Genomic DNA, 20,272 nt, shown 5'->3' with positions numbered 1-20,272 from the left:
AGAGCCCATTAAGATACCGTATATGTGTTTTACCACCTTTTTCGCTGATAATTTCATTTATCAGCTCCTCAATTACTTTGAGAGGCTGAGTGCTTCTTCTTCATGCATATACCATGCACTACACCAGCCCATCACATCTCTTAATTAAATTGACGACTTTTTTTGCGACGGCGGGAATCGAACCCGCTACCCTAGGCATACGAGCTACTAGGGCTTGCCTTGGATACCATGCACAACAGAATTGTTGAAAAATAATTGATACTATTGAAAAATAAATTTAAATAGTATTCTAGTATTTGATAAATACTACTGATAAACAAATTTATGGTGTCTGTTGTCTGACACAGTGAAAATTTCAATTTTCTCCGGTTGAATGGACAACTGACATAGAGGCACGGCTTAATAAACTTTAGGTTTAGGTCCAAAAAGCAAACTTTGATTCTGGGAAACACATCCTTTAATTTCAGAGAACGTTTCTACGTTTTTAAATTATAATATTTTTTCAAAATTGCCAAATATATTTGCAATTTTCACAACAGACTTTGGAAAACTATGCAAAATAACATCTAAATTTTATTGATATTTACTTCCATAGATCCTTACAACACAAATATATCTTACTTGTAGAATAAGTTCGAGCAGTTTGGCGGACTATTTCTATTTGTAGTTTGACAATAAATAATTGTTGAAACTATGTACCTTATCGCATGTTATGATTTGTTTGCTGGTTGGGAAATAAAACCACAAAAAGTGTCAGAGACCCAAAAATCCGACATGACTAAAATTTTCAGAATTGCCAATGTACAGATATACAAACAGTAGCGTGATAGAAAAAATGCAGAATTATGAATAGAATAATAAATATATAATGAACAGAAATGCAAACAGTATCGTTGGAAAAAAAATAAAAATACCACTTACAAGAAACTAACTACACTAAACTTACAAAGTAATAATTACTAATAGAGTTATTTTTATGAAAGGAACATATCTCCTACCGGGTGTTCCACATCACCTCTCGTTCTTTAATTTATAATTGTAGAATGAATCCTATATATTGATAGCATTTCATGCAACTTTACCATAGTTAGAATTTTAATTCCCAGACGTCATGACTATAGCTCCCAAGGGATCAAAATCATGTCTGATCGAAATATGTTTGTATCTAACTGCTCTTTTCATTAATATAACGTACATTTTAAGCTCAATTTGCTATTTGTTCCTAAAAATAACCTTTTACATTTCCTTCTTGTACCCTTAAAATATTATCGAAACAAATGTTATAGAAATGCACCTTTGGCAATTTCATCGAAATAATTAGAATAATGTTAGCGTGGTAACCATAATATGACCTTCACCAAGTTCGCATATTTTCTGATGCAAGTCAATAAAGTAATTGCAGAATAATTCCATAATTATATTGCTTGAAAAAACTTACACGATGGTTTATTGTTCATAGATCAAATCGCTAAAGGACATTATCGATGAAAATTATATAAGATATACTAGAGGGACATATGTTAGGATCGAAAAGATTGTATTGTTACTCGAAATTTAAATCTTAAGGTTAATAGCTTGAGACGAAAAGATTACAAAACCCTACAGAAATGATCTGCGAAGCCATTGGATTAACCCACAAGATGAAACTTTGGAAAACGGTCAGGATCAGAAGTAAGGAAGTGCAAGGGACAACTGCGAGAAATGCCAAGAACAAGTAATAATAATTGGGGTTTAGCTTCCGTTTTTTAGATAGCCATCTATAACAGAGGTCACCCACATGATTATTTTTAATGTTTATTTTATTTTAAACTACATCCATATATACAATTAAATTTATGATATGGGTGGAGTCGGTTACTTCGTTCTTGCCCAAGCGACGATAGTGTGAGTAATTTACCGTCCCATTAATTATAATTATAATTAATCCGACTGCTTCTGCCTGGATTCGAACTCGCAACTTCCCTGTCAGTAGCCAAAAGAATAAAATCGATTGCGATTAAACTCGCACAGCTACTGATCCAGTGTCATGAACACGAAGAAACGATAGAACATCTACCAATGCCCAGCCACTGTTGAGACAATAATGAGGCATTAAGAAATTTTGAATAAAAAAAAAACTGGAAACGCTTTTAAGGGAAAGATTTAGAGAAGTGAATTGGTTTAAATGTAGAATAGCAAAATGGGCAACAAATCACAGCCCTCCGAGTGTGTCACATACCTTCGACTACCACCTATAATCAACCAGCTTTAAATGTAAAATAAATTGTACAAGTATCTCGAAAAAAAAAACAAAATTGCTTTGAGTTGAGTGAAAACTAGTACAATATCACACTGACGAAGTGAAAAATTTGCCATTCAAATGAGGCCTAAAAACAAAATTTTACAATAATTATATTGAATTGAGACTAGATTTAATAATTCTAACTCTATTACAATAGTTTTTGATACATTGTACTGTAAGTGCCAATAATAAACCAAAATTAATTACAAAAAGAACAACAATGTTTGTCCACTCTAATAATTTTTTTATGACTTATTTATTTTTATTTTATTTTTTTTGAAAAGTAACAGCAACGTTAGGGGCAATGAATAATAGTATAAAAACGGGGACCAAATTTGATATCGACATCAGTTCTGCCTTAATCATTTATTTGTATATTATTTCAAAATAACTAAACAAAAAAGCCACAAAATGTTCAAATTTGTGATTGTTGTCTTTGCTATTGTTGTTGCCACCGCATTGGCTGCACCATCATGGGTTGGCGGACCTGGAATAATTGCTGCACCTGGATGGGTTGGTGGACATGGAATAGTTGGTGCTCGTGCCGTTGTAGCCGCACCAGGATGGGGTGCAGGATGGGGTGCACCAGGCTGGAATGCTGGATGGGGTGGAGCACATGGAGCTATCTGGGGCTAAATAATTGAATTTTTGTATCAATATTTCAATTACTTTGCCTTGCTTTCTTCTTCTTCTTCTAATTACTGGACTGTTTTACATAATAACTTGTTTAATTTTGCTCAATAAATTAGAAATTATTTTCTAGAAAAATTGTTATTAGTTTATATCAACCTATCTGGATGGCATAATTTTATTGCATGTCTTACATTTTAATATTCAGCCTCTCAAAATAGGAATTGAGGAGCTGATAAATGAAATTATCAGCGAAAAAGGTGGTAAAACACAAATATAGTATCACAATGGATTCTACACTGAAAAAAAATTAATATGAACCGATATCAGGTTGTCTCAACCTAATCGCTAGATCAAATATAGCGAATGTGGTCACAAATGTGATATAACTACCTTACTTGGTTGAGTGGTGAAGTTGACTCAAACGCATGAGTTATTTGTATAAAAGTAATATACTGTCTAACAAATATCAACTTATATATATTGTAACGAAATAGTGATGTGATTAGCTCAACCACATGGGCTGGATTATTAGGTATATTTAGCGACCTATGGATTACTATTGATTGGTGTCCACCGCTGTACCAACTGGGCTACCGATGAATATTATATATGTATCAAAATATGGTATCTACATATATAAAGTGCTTTGTCCTGAATGACTGACGGATCATTGTACAGCCTAAACTACTTTTCGTAGAGACCTGAAACTTTTAGAGTATGTTCTTTGTATGACGTAGGCATCCGATAAGAAAAGATTTTCCAGAATTCCAGGTATAGAAAAGCTTCTATTATTATTAAAAATTCGAAAAAAATATCATAAATAATAAATAATACCTTCTCATACTATTAATATCCCCCAAAACTCAATTGCTTATAACTAGAGAATGGATAAAGATGCGGGGTCGAATTTTAGATCAAAATGCATTTTTTAATTTACTTCAACCTTCCCATATAATGTTATCAGCGAAAACCAATAGTTTTCCCAAAAAACCCAACAAGCCGCCTTTTTTTAAAGATCATTCCGGGGCAAATGTTTGTGCATCTCTTTTGGATTTTTGTTTTTGATAACATTAAGAACCCCATCCTCCAGGGTTGCAAAGTATATACCTCAAAAAAGATAATCTCGTTTTTGGCTGATAGGGGTATTGAGCAGGCCGCACTAGCCTATAAAGCAGGCCGCACTTAAAATACTATGGATTCTGGTAGTATTTGATGAGTAGATCACAAATCTCATTGTCACTATGTCCTTAAAAAAAAAAATAACTTTGCGGCACTTTGCTATCTAGCTTCTGCAACTTGGGAGAGTTGTATATATGACATAAAACCTATTTTATGCATGTGTTTGATCGTAATAAAGATTTTTTGTAGTTGGAATTTTAAAATTCAAAAAAAGCTATTTATTCCTAAAACTCCTGAAAATCTTACATTTTAAAATGTAGTTAGTAATCTTGATTGTAGTTAGTAGATAAGTTTTACAGACCTCTAAGGATTGAGAGCTAAGGCTATCAATTTTAAGAATGTTTCGTTTGTAAAATATTACTGATTATTGATTTCTCTTTGAATGTGGAACTTACATATCGAATGTAAAAAAAAAACTTTCCTTTTGTATGGTTTCAAATAAAGATGGATCTTCCAGTATGTATATTTAGAAGAAGGAACCCACTTTAGGGGTTACAATTCAAAAATAAATACAACTGATTCTTAATTGTGGTATGAAATATATCTCAAGGTATACTAATTTTAGTGTACCTTATATAAATACAGTTATATAAATTTATAACGCTTAGAAATATTGATGATGCGAACAAAATTTTGGTATAGGTGTTTATAAAATCACTAAAGTAGATTATTTACGCTGGCCCGTTTATTCGTCTGCCCCCACGAGAACTCAAAAACGAAGAAACATATCATTGTAACTCAAAAAGTGAGTTTGAGTTCGTAACTTTGCAAGCTAGGTCACAATTGGGTCTTAGATCCGTAGGACCCATCTTGTTATCCGCTAGAGATAGAACAAAAGTTTTAATGTTTCTTATGAAAAAAAGAACAACTTTTGTTTGAAACATTTGTGCAGAGGATGCAAATTAGGGCAAAATTTTCGATTTCTCCAAACTATAAAAGATAGGAAGTTGAAAATTTGTAAGTAGCTTCAAATAGTAGTCTTGTAAAAGATTCTCAAAAAACGAAAAAATTTCTACATAATACCAAAAAATTGCGAAAACCCAAACAAATGATATATTCAGGTTATTTCAACAATTACCTTAGTCAATTGTTTATTTTCACTTGTTTATAAATGGATTCTTATGGAAAAGTAATTTTAATTCAAGACAAGCTACATAATCCTTATAAAAACGAAACCACTACTTTTTATAACTATATTTCCATTTAAGTCACACTCTGTATACACGTTATATGCAAAATTTTAATTATTTTGCGACCCCACAAGGGTTCTAAGAAGGGTGGAAAATGCTCCGTTGGTAACATTTTCAATATGTAACTGCTAATTTGTCTTATAAAATTAATAGCAAATAACATACACATATTATAAAAAGTTGAAAGGGACGCTTATTTTTTGAGGTTCTTCTAATAATAAATATCATTTTTGAAAGAAAAGATTTTATTTAATATTCCAAGGTTGGTTAAAAATAATTATTTACATGTAAAATAGTCCCAAATATTGCAATAGAACAATGAAAAAGAAACTAATGAAGTAATTAAAATAAAAATCAGTCAATACAAGTCAGTTTTCACATTTATCAAACAATGATTAACCCCAAATTGCGGGTCCGTGAGCTCCAACCAATCCTAGTCCAGGTGCAGCAAGTAATGGTGCTGGACCAGCAGCAACGATTGTACGGGCACCAATTAATCCAGGAGCTCCAATCAAACCATGAGCACCAATTAATCCAGGAGCGCCGATTAAACCAGGTCCAGCAACTAAACCAGGGCCAGCTACTAATCCAGGTGCTCCCAATGCTAATGGTGATCCAATAATTCCAGCCATGGCAGTAGCAACAACAATAGCGAAAACAACAATTACAAATTTGAACATTTTGAGGTTTTGTTTTTGTTTTGTTATATAAAATATAAATAAACGTTAGTAACAGAACTGATATCGATATCAATTTTGGTCGCTGTTTTTATATCAGTTTGACTGTCATTGTAATTTGATGACGTTTCAATTTCTAGGTGTATTATTCTTTTTAAATATTCCAATTTAGAAGGGGTGGATATTTATATTTGTTTATTGTTAAATTATTCTGTAATTGTTTTATTGACTTGCATCAGAAAATAAACGAAATTAACGAAGGTCTTGTTATTGTAATATCTGTTTACTATTTCTTTTATAGTTTAGTATTTTTAAGAAAAATTTATTCAACATTCATTGTCCTTATAATATATATTTATTATATACCTGTTTGCGTAGAACCGTAGGCAACTACATTTTACCGCGAAACTACATAAAAGGTTTTATTTTTGATCCAATGCTTAGGGGCGGATTCGTAAAAAGAATCCAGCCGAGGTGGCTGTGTCGTGCTTTAAATAACAGTCTGAGATGTCATCGTAACTGCGTTTATGCACCAAAACATTTAAATAATTCCATGGCGGATTTTTCAATATAGTTGCATCGTAAAACATTATCGGATAGGTAGCGATGGATCAATCTGCCACCATTGCAAATTTCATCCACTTTTGTCTGTTCAGAATTATGAGATTGAGTTTTGGTGAAAAACGGTAGATATGTTTGATTGGTATATAAAGCTTTGCCTAAATCTTATCGAAGTCATTTTGCCTAGATCGTCATATTTTTCGCCTTCTGGAATACCAAGTGAAAAAAAAGTAGTAATCAAATAATTAAAGTAGTTTATCGTTGTCATGGAAACGAAACTCGCCCACGGTGCGAATAAATGCTTCTAAGTATTGCTAAGTCAAAAATATATTTAATAAATCAAACATCTATATCTTGTAATAAATCAATAATTTAAGGTAATACGAGCGCCAAGGCAAGTTTAGATTTGTGGTTGAAATTATTTGTACCATATTTTCAACTTTGACGATGAATTTTGTTGTAGCTTCATGATTGTAGACGAAAAGTAAGAATAAAATTTTTTAATATCTGCCTTGGTTTTGGAAATATCGAAAAGTTCTCCAGATATCGAAAAATTTTATTTTTACTTTTCGTCTTATATTGTCAAGTTATAACATAATTCACCACCAAAATTGAAAATAAACATTTTGTTAACGGGATTTTTTTGTTTTCAATTATTTATTAAGGTTTAATTTCCACCGACTAGTTTTGAAGAAATCTATGAAAATATATGATTCATCTACCTTTTTCTCATAAGATCAAATCCTTAAATATGCCTACTTTTGAACTCATTTATTTATTTAAATAATCGGGCAACCCCACTAAAATTTTCAGAACTGATTTAGACTTCAACTTTATATAAAAAAAATCAAGCCTTTTATCTTAAATTGCTCTGTTGCTCGTACATAATTAATTCGATTCGTTTTTTTATAAGATACAATTGTTATTTTTTTCTATTTTTACGAAAAGTTTATCGTTTTTGAGATATTTACTGTAGAAAACAAAATTTCCTCGAAACAGTAGACTATTCTTGCTCCTTAAATATAAGAAATTGTGTATCGAAAGTTTCACTGTGTTACCATCGATAATGATTTAGTATTCTGGGCGACTTCTAAAGCTAAAAATATAAGTGAATATTGTATTTTAAAAATTTGGCAATAAATCCTGTTCCGTTGTTATTATTAAAAAAATAATAATAAATCGTTGTCAGATATCAACATTCTTCCTGATACAAGTTATGAAATTAACTTTTATGATGTAATTTTATATAAATGTTGCTATATTTTTATATTTTAACATTCAACAAATCATAATTAGCGGGGGTAGACAAACGTCAAAACAATTTTTAAAGGAAATAAATTTATTTAATTTTTATGGATTCAGTACAATAAAAAACTTAAAATCTAATCTTAAAACTTAAGTGTAATGAACACTAAATGCATGAAAGCTTCTTTTTTTTGTTGTATAGGACGATTTAGAGAATAAATCCCCATTTTTATTTTAGCTCTATTGACTTAAAGAGAGATTGATTTAGAAGGATTATAAAACTTTGTTGAGCTAATAGAATATATCACTTGTGTAATTGTAATTTTGTTTGTGAAAACAGTTAAATAAAAATAGCTTTCTCTTTTCTCATATAATACATTCTGGAACCAATTTTAAGAAAAATTTCTTTAGAATCTAAATGGAGCTAATCTATAATATCAGGATTACTAGTGGATACAATTCAAGATGGTCTTACACTAGAGGAATGACCTGTGCTGTATTGACCGGCACTTTATCTGACTAAAATAAAAATTCTGATTAAAATGAACAATCAATATTCCTGGTAAGAAATGGCATCACTCCCGATTTTACATCACTTTGAGACCTCATACAATTAAAAAAACCAGATAATGTCCTCAAAATCATCCTATATAAACTTTTTGGTACTTTTCTTTTGAAAAAATAAAGCTGAATTGACTAAGCTAACCTAGTTATATATTCCTAATCACATAATCATTTTTACCAAACACTGAGAAATCTGGGAACTGTTAATATTTGTAGGGGTTCACCTTGGATTGCAATACTTCTGGCTGGCGATTCAGCAAGTGTAACAACAGCCTGTGAAGGAGATATTCCAGGTATAATAGCAGCAGAATGAACAATACTACTAGATTGTGATGCAATTGTTGTTGGAACTGTACCAACTACAGTACTTGGGGCAGCTAATACTGTAGGAGCCGGGACAGGAGAAATGTTAGCTGTGATCTCAGCAGGTTGAGCTGGTACAGGGGCGGGTTCTGCAGTTGGTTGTACAGATTCATCAACACTTGGTTCGGTAGCTTCAACACCTTCATCAGATGAACTTCCACTTGATTCATCAACATTCTGTGGTGATCCAACACTTTCATCGGATTCAGCAGATGATGATCCATCATCACTTGCAGCACCTTCAGTATTTGATTCACCAATTTCATTTGAACCAAGTGTACCAATAACAGTTGTTGAGATTGGTGCTGGAGCAGCAACAACAGCTTGTGATGCAACAACTGCTGGTGAAGCAGCTATAACTAATGGTGTACCTTCAACAACCGTTGTCGATATACCACGTCCATCATTCACAGTGGTGATTCCACTTGGCACAATAACTGATCCTGTTGGCACAACACTTGGACGTGCATTAACTTTTATAATTATACATAAGGTAATCACCACCAACTTATCAAATACAATCATTTTGGATGATTATTGCAGAGGATGATGTGGTCTGTGATTACTTCAGTCTTCGCGGTGGTCTTAATGCAGGAAGCAATGTTTTGTGATGTTTTATATATAAGATGATAATCGGGTGTGGTTTGGATTATTATAATTTCTCATGTTTTGATATACATAAAAGAGCAGACCTTGATTATATTAAAATAAATTGCGATAGCAGATTATTAAGAAGTGTTTAACGGACTACATGATATAATTATTATTGAATAATAATAATGCATAATTTTTTTAAATGTTGTGTGCATACATCAATTCAATTTATACATAAGCGTCACTATTGTGACAATTTTTTAATAATAATCTTTTTCAGTTTTTATGATGCCTCATTACTTTTACATTCTAAGCGGAATTTTGAACAGAATGAGATAATCGAGAAGTTTCCGTTTTTCAAAACTAAAGTTTCATTGATAAAACATATTCAGAAGTTTTTAGGTAGTAAAATAATAAGCCAAGTGTTTGACCAAAAGTAATGCCACTTTATATTTTATGAAATATTTCCGATTTCGGTCTGAAGATGACTTTTGTAGTTCTATCTGATTTTTTGGCGTGCGACATATCTAAAGAATGTATTTTCAGATTAAAAAACTTTAAGGAAGTACGACTATGGAAGGATGTTTGACTAAGTCTTTTACCGGGGGTTGCCCGATTGTTTAAATAAATGAATCACTTCAAAAGTAGGCATATTTAACATTCGTCTTTTGAGAAAACGGTAGAGGGATGATATGTTTTCATAGATTTCTCCGAAACTAGTCGGTGTACATGGTTGTGCATGACTAATTGTGGATGTAAAACGGTAATAGGGACACAAATTTAAAAATATATATTTTATCAAATTTGATGGTAAATTATGTAAAGTTTCGATATTTCGAAAGCCAAGGCAGATAACGAAAAATTTTATCCTTATTTTTCGTCCACATTCATGAAGCTATAACAAACCTAAGTTTCAACTCCAAGTCTAAAATTGCCTTGGCGCTCGTACTACCTTAAACCATAAACACATGGAAATAATAACAATTGCCACGGTATTGAGTTCATTGGAAAAATAATTTTATGTTTTTGTGTTAAAATATGAAGCGCAAAGTGCGCATAATGCCAAAGCCACACAAAAACAACACTCATGGCTTCTAATAGAAGTTAATTTGACAGCTGATTGATGATTTGTGCTGATAAGTTTTTTTTTATTCCACTTTAAAGACTGTAAAGAAAAGTGACACCATTTGTGTCACTAGACATAAACAGATGGATTATTTTCTATGGAGATACGTGAAGCCGCTAGATTGCGCCAATGAATCACGATGAAGACTAATTGGAATCTAACATTTGTTGCGATATTGTTGGCATACATCTCTAATTGCCAGATGGCATAAAAGTAACCTTCTATGAACCACAAATCATGGTGATTGATTTAATTTTTATGAAATAAATTTCGATGTACAGTTCATTGCCTTTTAAACAAACACCCGTTGTAGAACAGTGATGCCATCTGACTGAATTATATATAGCCTCTGCAGCTTTCAATATATATAATTTTCGGTTTGGTTTGATGTCTTTAAAAGTAAAACATTTTTTAGCGTACAGAAATTAGAAAATTTTAGATTAGGTTTACATTATGTTAATGCTTCCTGGAATTTGTTGCTGATGAAAGTTTCTTAACGTCACTTATTGATTTTAAATTATGTGGAAAGCATTTGATTGCTATTCTCTCTTATCATAAAGAAGTTACTGTAACCAGCAACACAATCTTCCTCTGTGAATTTATAATAATGTGGCTCCATTTTTAGTTTTAGAGATGTCTCAGTTAAAATGAAAATAGTTTTAAAATTGTTAAAAAAAAGTCTGTTTTTATAACTTTAATGCCTCGCTCAGTAAAATCAGATCTTATATTTCTAGAAGCTGTGATTAGGAAAAAGTCGTTAGTGTTAACCCACAGTCCAATTTCCGAGATAATATAGAATGCTTCTTTGTGAAAACAAACTTTTGTTGGAACCCGGTGACAATATTATTCAAATGAAATGATTAAATTGGGTTTTATCGATTTATATTTATTAAATAATAATATCATTTGCTTTTGATTTTATCAATAATTTTATTATACTAATATGACAATTTGTTTTACGTTTAATTTTTCCACTCAAAGTTGAAGAGGTCATACGAGCATCCATTTTAACGTAAATTTTCCACACGTTCGTTTTTCGAACTTGTATTTTGAAAGTGATGAGTCAATGTATTGCCAAATCGCTAATTAAAAATCGGTAATTAAACGAATCATGTGATTTTTGTCTGAATGCTGAAAGACGAATTTTTATATATCTATACAAATTCTGATGCACAATTTAAAGAAAATAAATAAAATCTTTTCACTCTGCGTAGAACTAAGCCCGAGAACCCGAAGTCTTCATTGAGTAGTAAAGCCATTTTGTACAAATATTGTTTGGTACAATATTTACAGTTATTGATAGTGTGAAATATAATTAGAGCGTAAACAAAGCCTTCAGTAAAATAAACACTCCTTTAATGTATATTATAACACTTCATTTTGTAATTGAATATTTTGTAATATACATGTGAGTATAAGAGATAATGGTAAAAATACTTAAGGTGTTAGGGCAGGAAAAATGGTTATTAAATTTATACATTTAGTCAAAAAAAATTAAACCTAAAAAATGTTTTCAGTTATGTGAAATTTTTCAGCAATATATGGTATTGCTGAAAAATTTCATATGGACTTCCACGAAAGTTAAGCTCCTCTCAGAAACCTTTGCAAACTTATAAAACAATAATTTGGGATATCTTAATTTCCAGATGTGGTGTTATTTACGTGATGTACACACGACGCCAAAATTAAAGCAAAAATTGATGTCCAAATTGCATTCAAATTCAACTATCGTAACTTTAATCGTGATTACACAGCGAGCTTTTATAAAAAAGGTAAAGCTAAGCCTTTCAAGGAATTTATGAAAAATTCGCAAGTACAGTTAGTATTTGCTAACTTAGACAACATTGATGAAATTAATAATTTTAAAGATATGAAAATATTACAACAATATACTTCTAAGCTGTATGGTTTTAATTGTAATAGCGTAGACGATGCTAGGCTATTAATTTTCCAAAATCAATTCACATCGACTTCTGTTGCAGAACATTTTCTAAGAAATGTTAAAAATGTTGTTTTCATTTGAATTTATTTATAAATGTTATTATTATGTATTACTTTTACTCCATCCCTGAATCCTCTGAGTCACGAATGATTAGTCAGGTACATATGTTTAACGTTTGATGCCACAGTGTTAGATGTAAAATAAACGTGGCACTAAATATTTTTTAAACAGAGGAATGTTTGAACTTTAATTTGTGCACTACTCAGGATATGGCAGCCGTTCAATATTTGAAAATATAATAGTGAGTACTTCACTAAAAAAAAGGTTTTATCCGGTAACTCGATAGGCCCAAGATTTTGCAGCGGGCTCTCGCTCTAAAAGCTGATGGATGTAAATGAAGGTAATTTTTTTGACAATAAAAAAATCTGCGCCAATGGTTACAAATAAAATGTTAATTTAATTTTGTAACCAAGGTATGCTACTATTTTGTGTAAAACACACAGATAATATTAACCGCTGCGCTGCGCGACTATATTTTAATGTTGACATTGAATAAATAAATGTTAATACAATTTGAGATTAATTATGAACAACGTAATTCGAGATAGGTACATTGTACCACCTAGCGTTGTTATATCATTGGTGATTCCATATCTGTTTTATAATGTGATTTAATATGTCTACGCATACCTCAAGAATGTTTTTTTATTATACATATATTAAAATAGCTTTTACCCGTGGCTCCGTCCGCCTTTTTTGTCCGTTTTTTTTTGTAAATGTAAAAAGTATGCCTGATAACCTTGATTGGCAGATGTCCATAAGTTGTCTCCTGCACCCTGACTTATGAAATGTCAAAAAAATAAGTAATTTTTTAAATATATCTTTATAAACAATAGCTATTGTGACGGTGGGAATCCAACTCGGTACCGCGAACGGAATTCGTTACGCCTTAACCAATTGAGCTACAAGGGTTGGCATTGAACATTGAACATTTAAACAAATGAAAAATGTATATTCGAAAAATGAATAATCCCTCTATTTAATATTATAACGATTCTGGTATTGTGGGTGGCTGAAAGCAGTGTCTTTTCTAAAAGCCAATTATTTAGCATTAAGTTTAACATGTTAAGTGGCTATGCGAATAACAGAAACAGAATATGATTCCCATTGAAACGACATATACAAAGAAATGTAGATATCAGAGTTGCGAAAATAATAAATCAGTCCACTGTGGACAGACATTGTGGACGGATACTGTTATATTTGGAAATTAAGACTGTACCTTTGTTTTGAAACAAATATTAAAGTTTCACAAAGTTTTTAAGAAATTCACCTAGTGATGTTTTATTGTATCGACCCTACGGGGGTGTGATGGAACGTTACAATATGTTATATGATATCATCGGAAAAGCATAGCTCTTTTTTTAAAATTTCCTTATTTATCCCCAAAACGACGCCTCAAAATCAAATTTTTTTGTTAACATATTTCAACTTTCTTCGTCAAAATTCGGAGAAAATTGGATATAATAAGAGTGTTTCTTTACCTAAAGGTTTTTTTCTCTTCATTTTTGCTAACAGAACTCACTAAAAAGACACCTTAAATATATTCAGAGGCTAATATTTTGGATGCAATCTCATAAATCGAAAGACTTAAAAATACGATTCCGGGCTCTTTATGTAGGTAGGATATGTCTTCCGAATTCTTACAGTTACTTACACTTACCTGCAGAACTAATTTTAACTGACGCAACAATAATTATATTCAAATCATAATAATATTGTTATCTAATTAACAACATTCTTTCATTATTCTAATTTACATTTTTTTGATAGTATTTACGTTTTAATTAATAATTTATAATTAATTGACTGCGTAAAGTAAAAAACAAAAATAATTTGCATTTTGTGTAGGTTACTTCAACGTAATGTGTTATACAATTTCAAAATAAAGTTATTAATTAATTAAACTAACACGTGAATAATGATTTTTCGAGAGATTGAAAGTGCTTATGATAGTGATTTACAAAAAGCAAGCTAGAAGCCTAGTAACAAACATTTAAACGGACACAAACAAAAAGTTAAAAAGCTCTCAAACCCGTGACAACTCGACCACATTAAAGGCATAGCCAACCGTAGATCAGTAGGTGAACGCAATCACGGTGTACACCAAAAAGCCAAAATAATTGCAGAAGTCTGCTTACTCGACCCCATTAAAGGTATGGAGAACCCGTGGATCAGTAAGTGAACGAAATCATAGTACTAAACCAAAATCCGCAGATTCGTGCCCTTTCGACACGTGAAAGGCAGTTAAACAACTCGTGGACTAGGTAGTTAACGCAAAGGCAATAAAAACAATTTAAAAAAAAAATTCATTGTTTGAGTTTTTTTCATAGACGTAATATCATAGAACCGTAATGTGGCCATGCAAACGGTTAATGGTTATAGAGAGAGAGACCTAAAAAAGGTACGAGTATAGCTATCTTCGTCTGTCTTAAATTACCTCTATGAAATACACAACTATGCACGTGTTTACACAATATAGTTAATATTCTTTTGTCAGGCTGCTAGGCAAAGAGGGAAGACGGTCCCTTTTTACCCCTTGAAAAAATTGCAAAAAATCGATACAAATTTATCGTCTCCAATTTCGATAAAACTCTTTATATAAGGTAATTTTGACCCAAAAAATACAAAAATCGGTTTCATTTAACGATTGGGCGAATAATTCTCGAGATAATACCGGAAATCGATCTTTTCCGATTTTTTAGTAAAAAAATTCCGGTTAGTATAAATCGTATATATTTTTCAACCCTAAACGTAGTACTACGATTTTTTAATAAACATTTTGAATAACTGAATTCCAATTTTCCAAAATTTCTACATTGTTGTTATAGATTTCTGTAATAATTTTTGATTATTATATGAAAACAAAGATTTTATTTTTTAATATTTTTTATTTCGTAGAAAAAAAAAGAAATATACAAAAAGGTGGAAAGAAAAAAGTTTCCAAAAAATACACATATTACACATTATCAATAAATACGGGCAGGAAAATGGTGGAAATACAGGAAGAGATTTAATAAAGAAATTACCAGGCATTAACAACATGAGCTCCATGAGCATGAACAAGTGGGCTTGAGTAAGCAAGAACAGGTGTGTGTGCTACAGCTACAGCTGGGGCGGCATGAGCTAAAGCAGCGCTATGTACTACAGAGCTTGAGTGTGAGCTGACTGAGGTTGGTACTGATCCAACAACAGCTGAATGAGCTGTTACAACTGGAGCAGCATGAGCTACAGCTAAAGCTGGTGCGGCATGGACAGCTACAGCTGGGGCAGCATGAGCGTAGGCAACTGGAGCGGCATGATGAGCAACGGCAACTGGAGCAGCATGAGCTAAAGCAGCACTATGTACAACGGAGCTTGAGTGTGAGCTGACTGAGGTTGGTACGGATCCAACAACGGCTGAATGAGCTGTTACTACTGGAGCTGCAGCTTGGTATGTTAAAACACCATGTAATCCAGATGGAGCAGCAACAGTTAATGCAATTAAAGCAGACAACACCACCAATTTGAACATTTTGAAAGAGGTCTGTGTTTGTCTTATGTTGTTAAAACAAAGAAATATTTTGTAGAACTGATACTGTTTTAGTGAATGAAGTCGCTATTTATATATTTTAGTATCATACCCATAATTTGAGGAACTACATAATTGTAGAATAGTGTAAATATATTGATGGACCTTGACTTTAAACTGAATATTTAATTAACTTTCTTAGGTAGTAAAAAAAGATAAAAGTCAATATTTTGTATATGATCCAGTTTATCTGTCTTTTTAATGTACTTGAAGTTTTGATTTTTATCATAATACAAGCAATTATTAAGGATATTTATAATAAGTTTTAAGAAAGTAATTACTTCTTTCTGACATTATGTTTTCACTAAAAGTTAAATTTGTCGATTGTCGACAATGATATTATTGTCGACAATGTTATTATTCGTTGCGTGCGTAGTCATGGTAGGGACAATAAAATCGATGCCAGCGCTTCCAGTGAAAAATTTTGGTGTTAAAGGGGGCTGTTATTACTAATTTGCAGTTCTTTACATGTTAATGTTATAGAAATGTCAAATTAAAATAATTGTAAAACACGAATTAATTAAACTTAATGCATTAAAAATTGTGAAAATAAGAAATCAAATTGCACAAATATTATTTTTCAAATGTAAATTATCATAATTATTTATTTAAATTTGTGAGACAATAATATTAAATTTTCAATGTAAGTCTTAAATGCAATCTATACAATTATATATGCATCCATACAATTCTATAATTAAAGTAGTGTATCGTTATCTTCAAACATTTCAACCCTTTAAAACGACCCCCCTAAGTAATTTTCATCGCTTTGAAATATTGTGATGATGAATTAAGATCGTTTTAAAAATCAGGAAGAATTATTCTAACAATTTTTGTGTCCTCGCATTAAAGAAACCTTCTTATTTTACTATTTTAAAACTTTTTAAACCAATTTATTATTTCTTATTAAATTTAAACATATAAATCATATATATTTTTGTAATCCTCTCTTAATTTCCTTTATTTTCATACCACACTCGACAAGTTTCGTTTTTTTTTTTTCAAACACCTGGCACCTTTTTGGGAAACAGGTGAAATGCCTCAGTGACTGCCCTAGAAATAGTATGGGTAAAATTTGAAATATATCTCGCCTTCTCTTTAGACTTCATATTCACTTATGCTTTGAACTGCATAATGTTATGAAGCCCATATGTACCATTTCACAGTTTTAGTATTACTGTGGGAACAGAAGGCACGGCAGAGCCCCCGCTAAGTCGAGCGCGAAGCAAACACTGCAGTACCATCCTTTACTATAACCATTTCGCCGCATTTTCAGGCCCCTATTTGAGACTCTCTGGATAATACCAGAACGCAGATCCAGTAAGCTATAATCACATACTTAAAATTAAAAATTTCAAGTCTGTAGGTCATTTAGTTCCGAAGTTAAGCGAAAGCAAAGTCTCGCATTTATGGCACTCATGCACTCATGATCATCAGAATAGAACTAGTACTTTCCCTAAACTCAGAGAGCGGAAATTTGGTACAGAGTTGGGGTTTAATGGCCACATAAAGGGGAAACTATAAAAACTTGGATAATCGAAGATCTGGAGTACCTGGTGACTGTTTAACTGTTTGCTCTATTGGAGCATACTGTATATTTACTGCTGTCTGTTTTTCCACACACATGGCAAGGACTCTATGCCTCTTAAATTTGCCATCAGAGTAAATTCCATAGTTTTTATGTATGGTCATAACTTTTGTTCAACGTAGAAATTAGAAAATCCAAAAATAGATCTTTAAAGGTTTGAGGAAAATAAATATTTTTCTACGTATCGTAAATTTGAAAGAAAAAAATCTTCATTTTGTTAATTAAATTTATGCACCGTTATTTGGAATTAAAATTCGAAAGAATGAAATAGCTCGTTGTTATATTCGTAATATTTTGACCAAACCTCCTTCAAATATGGCCACAAGGCCTGAGTACAAAATAAGTTTGCGCAATTACATTACTTTTTGTATTCTTGCTATACAGGTAGCTAGAAGCTACATATCCTTTTTTATCCTTGTATCTCTTTTTAAATCCCTTTATTGCTATCTTCACTTTAAAGTCTCTTTGAACTTCGCCTGGTTTTATTTAGCACTTAATTCCAATTTAAAAAGCCAGAATACAATATTTTTTTACCCTAACTAACCTAATTGCGGTAGAACGCCATTACAACCTTTTAAGAAAACTCATTAATGTCCTATTTTTTCAATTTTGAAATTTTTTCAGATATTTTAGTTATAATATAAAATTGAAAAAGAAAAACAAAAATTATTATTTTTTTAACATTTTTTTTATTTCGTATAAAAATTTAATTTAGAAAAATACAAAAAGGTAGAAAGGAAAAAGTTGTACAAGAAACACAAAATAAACATTTATCACATTGACAATAAATACAGGCAGGAAAATGATGGAAATACAGGAAAAGATTTAATAAAGAAATTACCAGGCATTAACAACATGAGCTCCATGAGCATGAACAAGTGGACTTGAGTAAGCAAGAACAGGTGTGTGTGCTACAGCTACAGCTGGGGCGGCATGAGCTAAAGCAGCGCTATGAACTACAGAGCTTGAGTGTGAGCTGACTGAGGTTGGTACTGAACCAATAACAGCTGAATGAGCAGTTACAACTGGAGCAGAATGAGCTACAGCTAAAGCTGGTGCGGCATGGACAGCTACAGCTGGGGCAGCATGAGCGTAGGCAACTGGAGCGGCATGATGGGCAACGGCAACTGGAGCAGCATGAGCCAAAGCAGCACTGTGTACAACGGAGCTTGAGTGTGAGCTGACTGAGGTTGGTACGGATCCAACAACGGCTGAATGAGCTGTTACTACTGGAGCTGCAGCTTGGTATGTAACAACACCATGTAATCCAGATGGAGCAGCAACGGTTAATGCGATTAAAGCAGACAACACCACCAATTTGAACATTTTGAAAGAGGTCTGTGTTTGTCTTATGTTGTTAAAACAAAGAAATATTTTGAAGAACTGATACTGTTTTAGTGAATGAAGTCGCTATTTATATACTTGAGTATCATGTTCATATTTTAAGGAACTACTAACTAAGTACAGAATTGACTATGTTTATGTATGGACCTTGACTTTATAGACATAATATTTTATTAACCTTCTAAGGTAATGAAAAAAGACAAAAGTCACTGTGTACGATCTAATTTATCTACTCGTAGTTTTAATTTTAATCATAATACAAGCAAGTATTTAAAATATTTTTTAATCAATTTTTAAAACTTTAATTATTATAGAAAGTTGCTTGTTTTCTCAGAAATCGAAACTTGTTTTTTATTTTAACGTTTGTATAGCTTTTCTTAATAATAAAACATCACATTAATAAAACCGGTCAAGTGCGACTTAAATTCGCATGAAGAGTTCCACCATATATCATTTTATACCTTTGAAGTTTTGTAAGTCTGACAAAAACTTACTTATGGTAACTAAAAAAGTATGAATGGTACTGCATTTGGAAAATAAAATTGGAAATTTGGAAAATATTTTGTATATTTTTTAATTGTGTATTGCGGGTAAGCGTGACATTGCGCTTGTACACTTTTATTGTCGACTACCGGAAATTATTTGGCGATTAGCGCTGTGTTCCATCGCATTTTGCGTTAATATCTCCAAATCTTATATAATTTTTTTTGGCTTTGGTTACGCCAATCAATTTTAATTACTAATATGTAGCTTAATAAAATTTTTGAATGCCTCAATGCGTATAAAAATTTTACTGAATATAAAAATTTTTATTATTCGCAAGGTTACCAGTCTGATATTTAAAGATCTGATTCACCACGCACATGTAAAAAATTTTAGATTGGGAAATAGATATTTAATAATTGTTTGTAGTGTAAATAAAAGTTCTTGTATCAACTAATCAAGAAACAACAAAAGCCGTCATAATCAATAAAGGTTACTGGCGTCTACGTAGATGTTTTAATCACTAATGGTTTTTTATTATTATTATTACATAATTTTACAGTTGTACACTAAGAAGGAAGCCCGCAAAATTATTGGACGCATTACTTCAAACAGTGACTAAAATATACAGGTATATCTACCTGTAGGAAGCCAAGAACGAAATAATTCGTTCTCACCTTCGGGCAGAAAATGTCAACTTTTTTATACCATGTAGATATGAAATATATCAAGGTATACTAAGTTTAGTTCCAAGTTTGTAACGCCTAAAAATATTGATACTTCGAACAAAAGTTTGGTATAGGTGTTCATAAAATCACCTAATTAGTCCATTTTCGGTTGTCTATCCGCCAATCCGCCTGTCTGTCTGTCA

At 31.8% G+C, this 20,272-nt stretch overlaps 1 protein-coding gene across 1 annotated transcript; it reads right to left on the bottom strand.

The window, feature by feature from the left end:
* Positions 1–15,325: 15,325 nt before the first annotated feature.
* LOC123297555 (larval/pupal cuticle protein H1C-like) lies at positions 15,326–18,971 on the bottom strand. Its single transcript, XM_044879262.1, has 2 exons — positions 18,447–18,971; positions 15,326–15,778 (listed from the first exon to the last, which is right to left on the bottom strand). The coding sequence occupies exons 1-2, from the start codon at positions 18,898–18,900 to the stop codon at positions 15,441–15,443; spliced, it is 792 nt and encodes a 263-aa protein (XP_044735197.1). The 5' UTR covers positions 18,901–18,971; the 3' UTR covers positions 15,326–15,440.
* Positions 18,972–20,272: the final 1,301 nt, after the last annotated feature.

The sequence above is a fragment of the Chrysoperla carnea genome, chromosome 4, assembly GCF_905475395.1.
Source record: "Chrysoperla carnea chromosome 4, inChrCarn1.1, whole genome shotgun sequence".
Classification (NCBI taxonomy): Eukaryota; Metazoa; Arthropoda; class Insecta; order Neuroptera; family Chrysopidae; genus Chrysoperla; species Chrysoperla carnea.
Note: the sequence above shows the minus strand (reverse complement) of the source record. Positions and strands in the feature narration are given on the sequence as shown.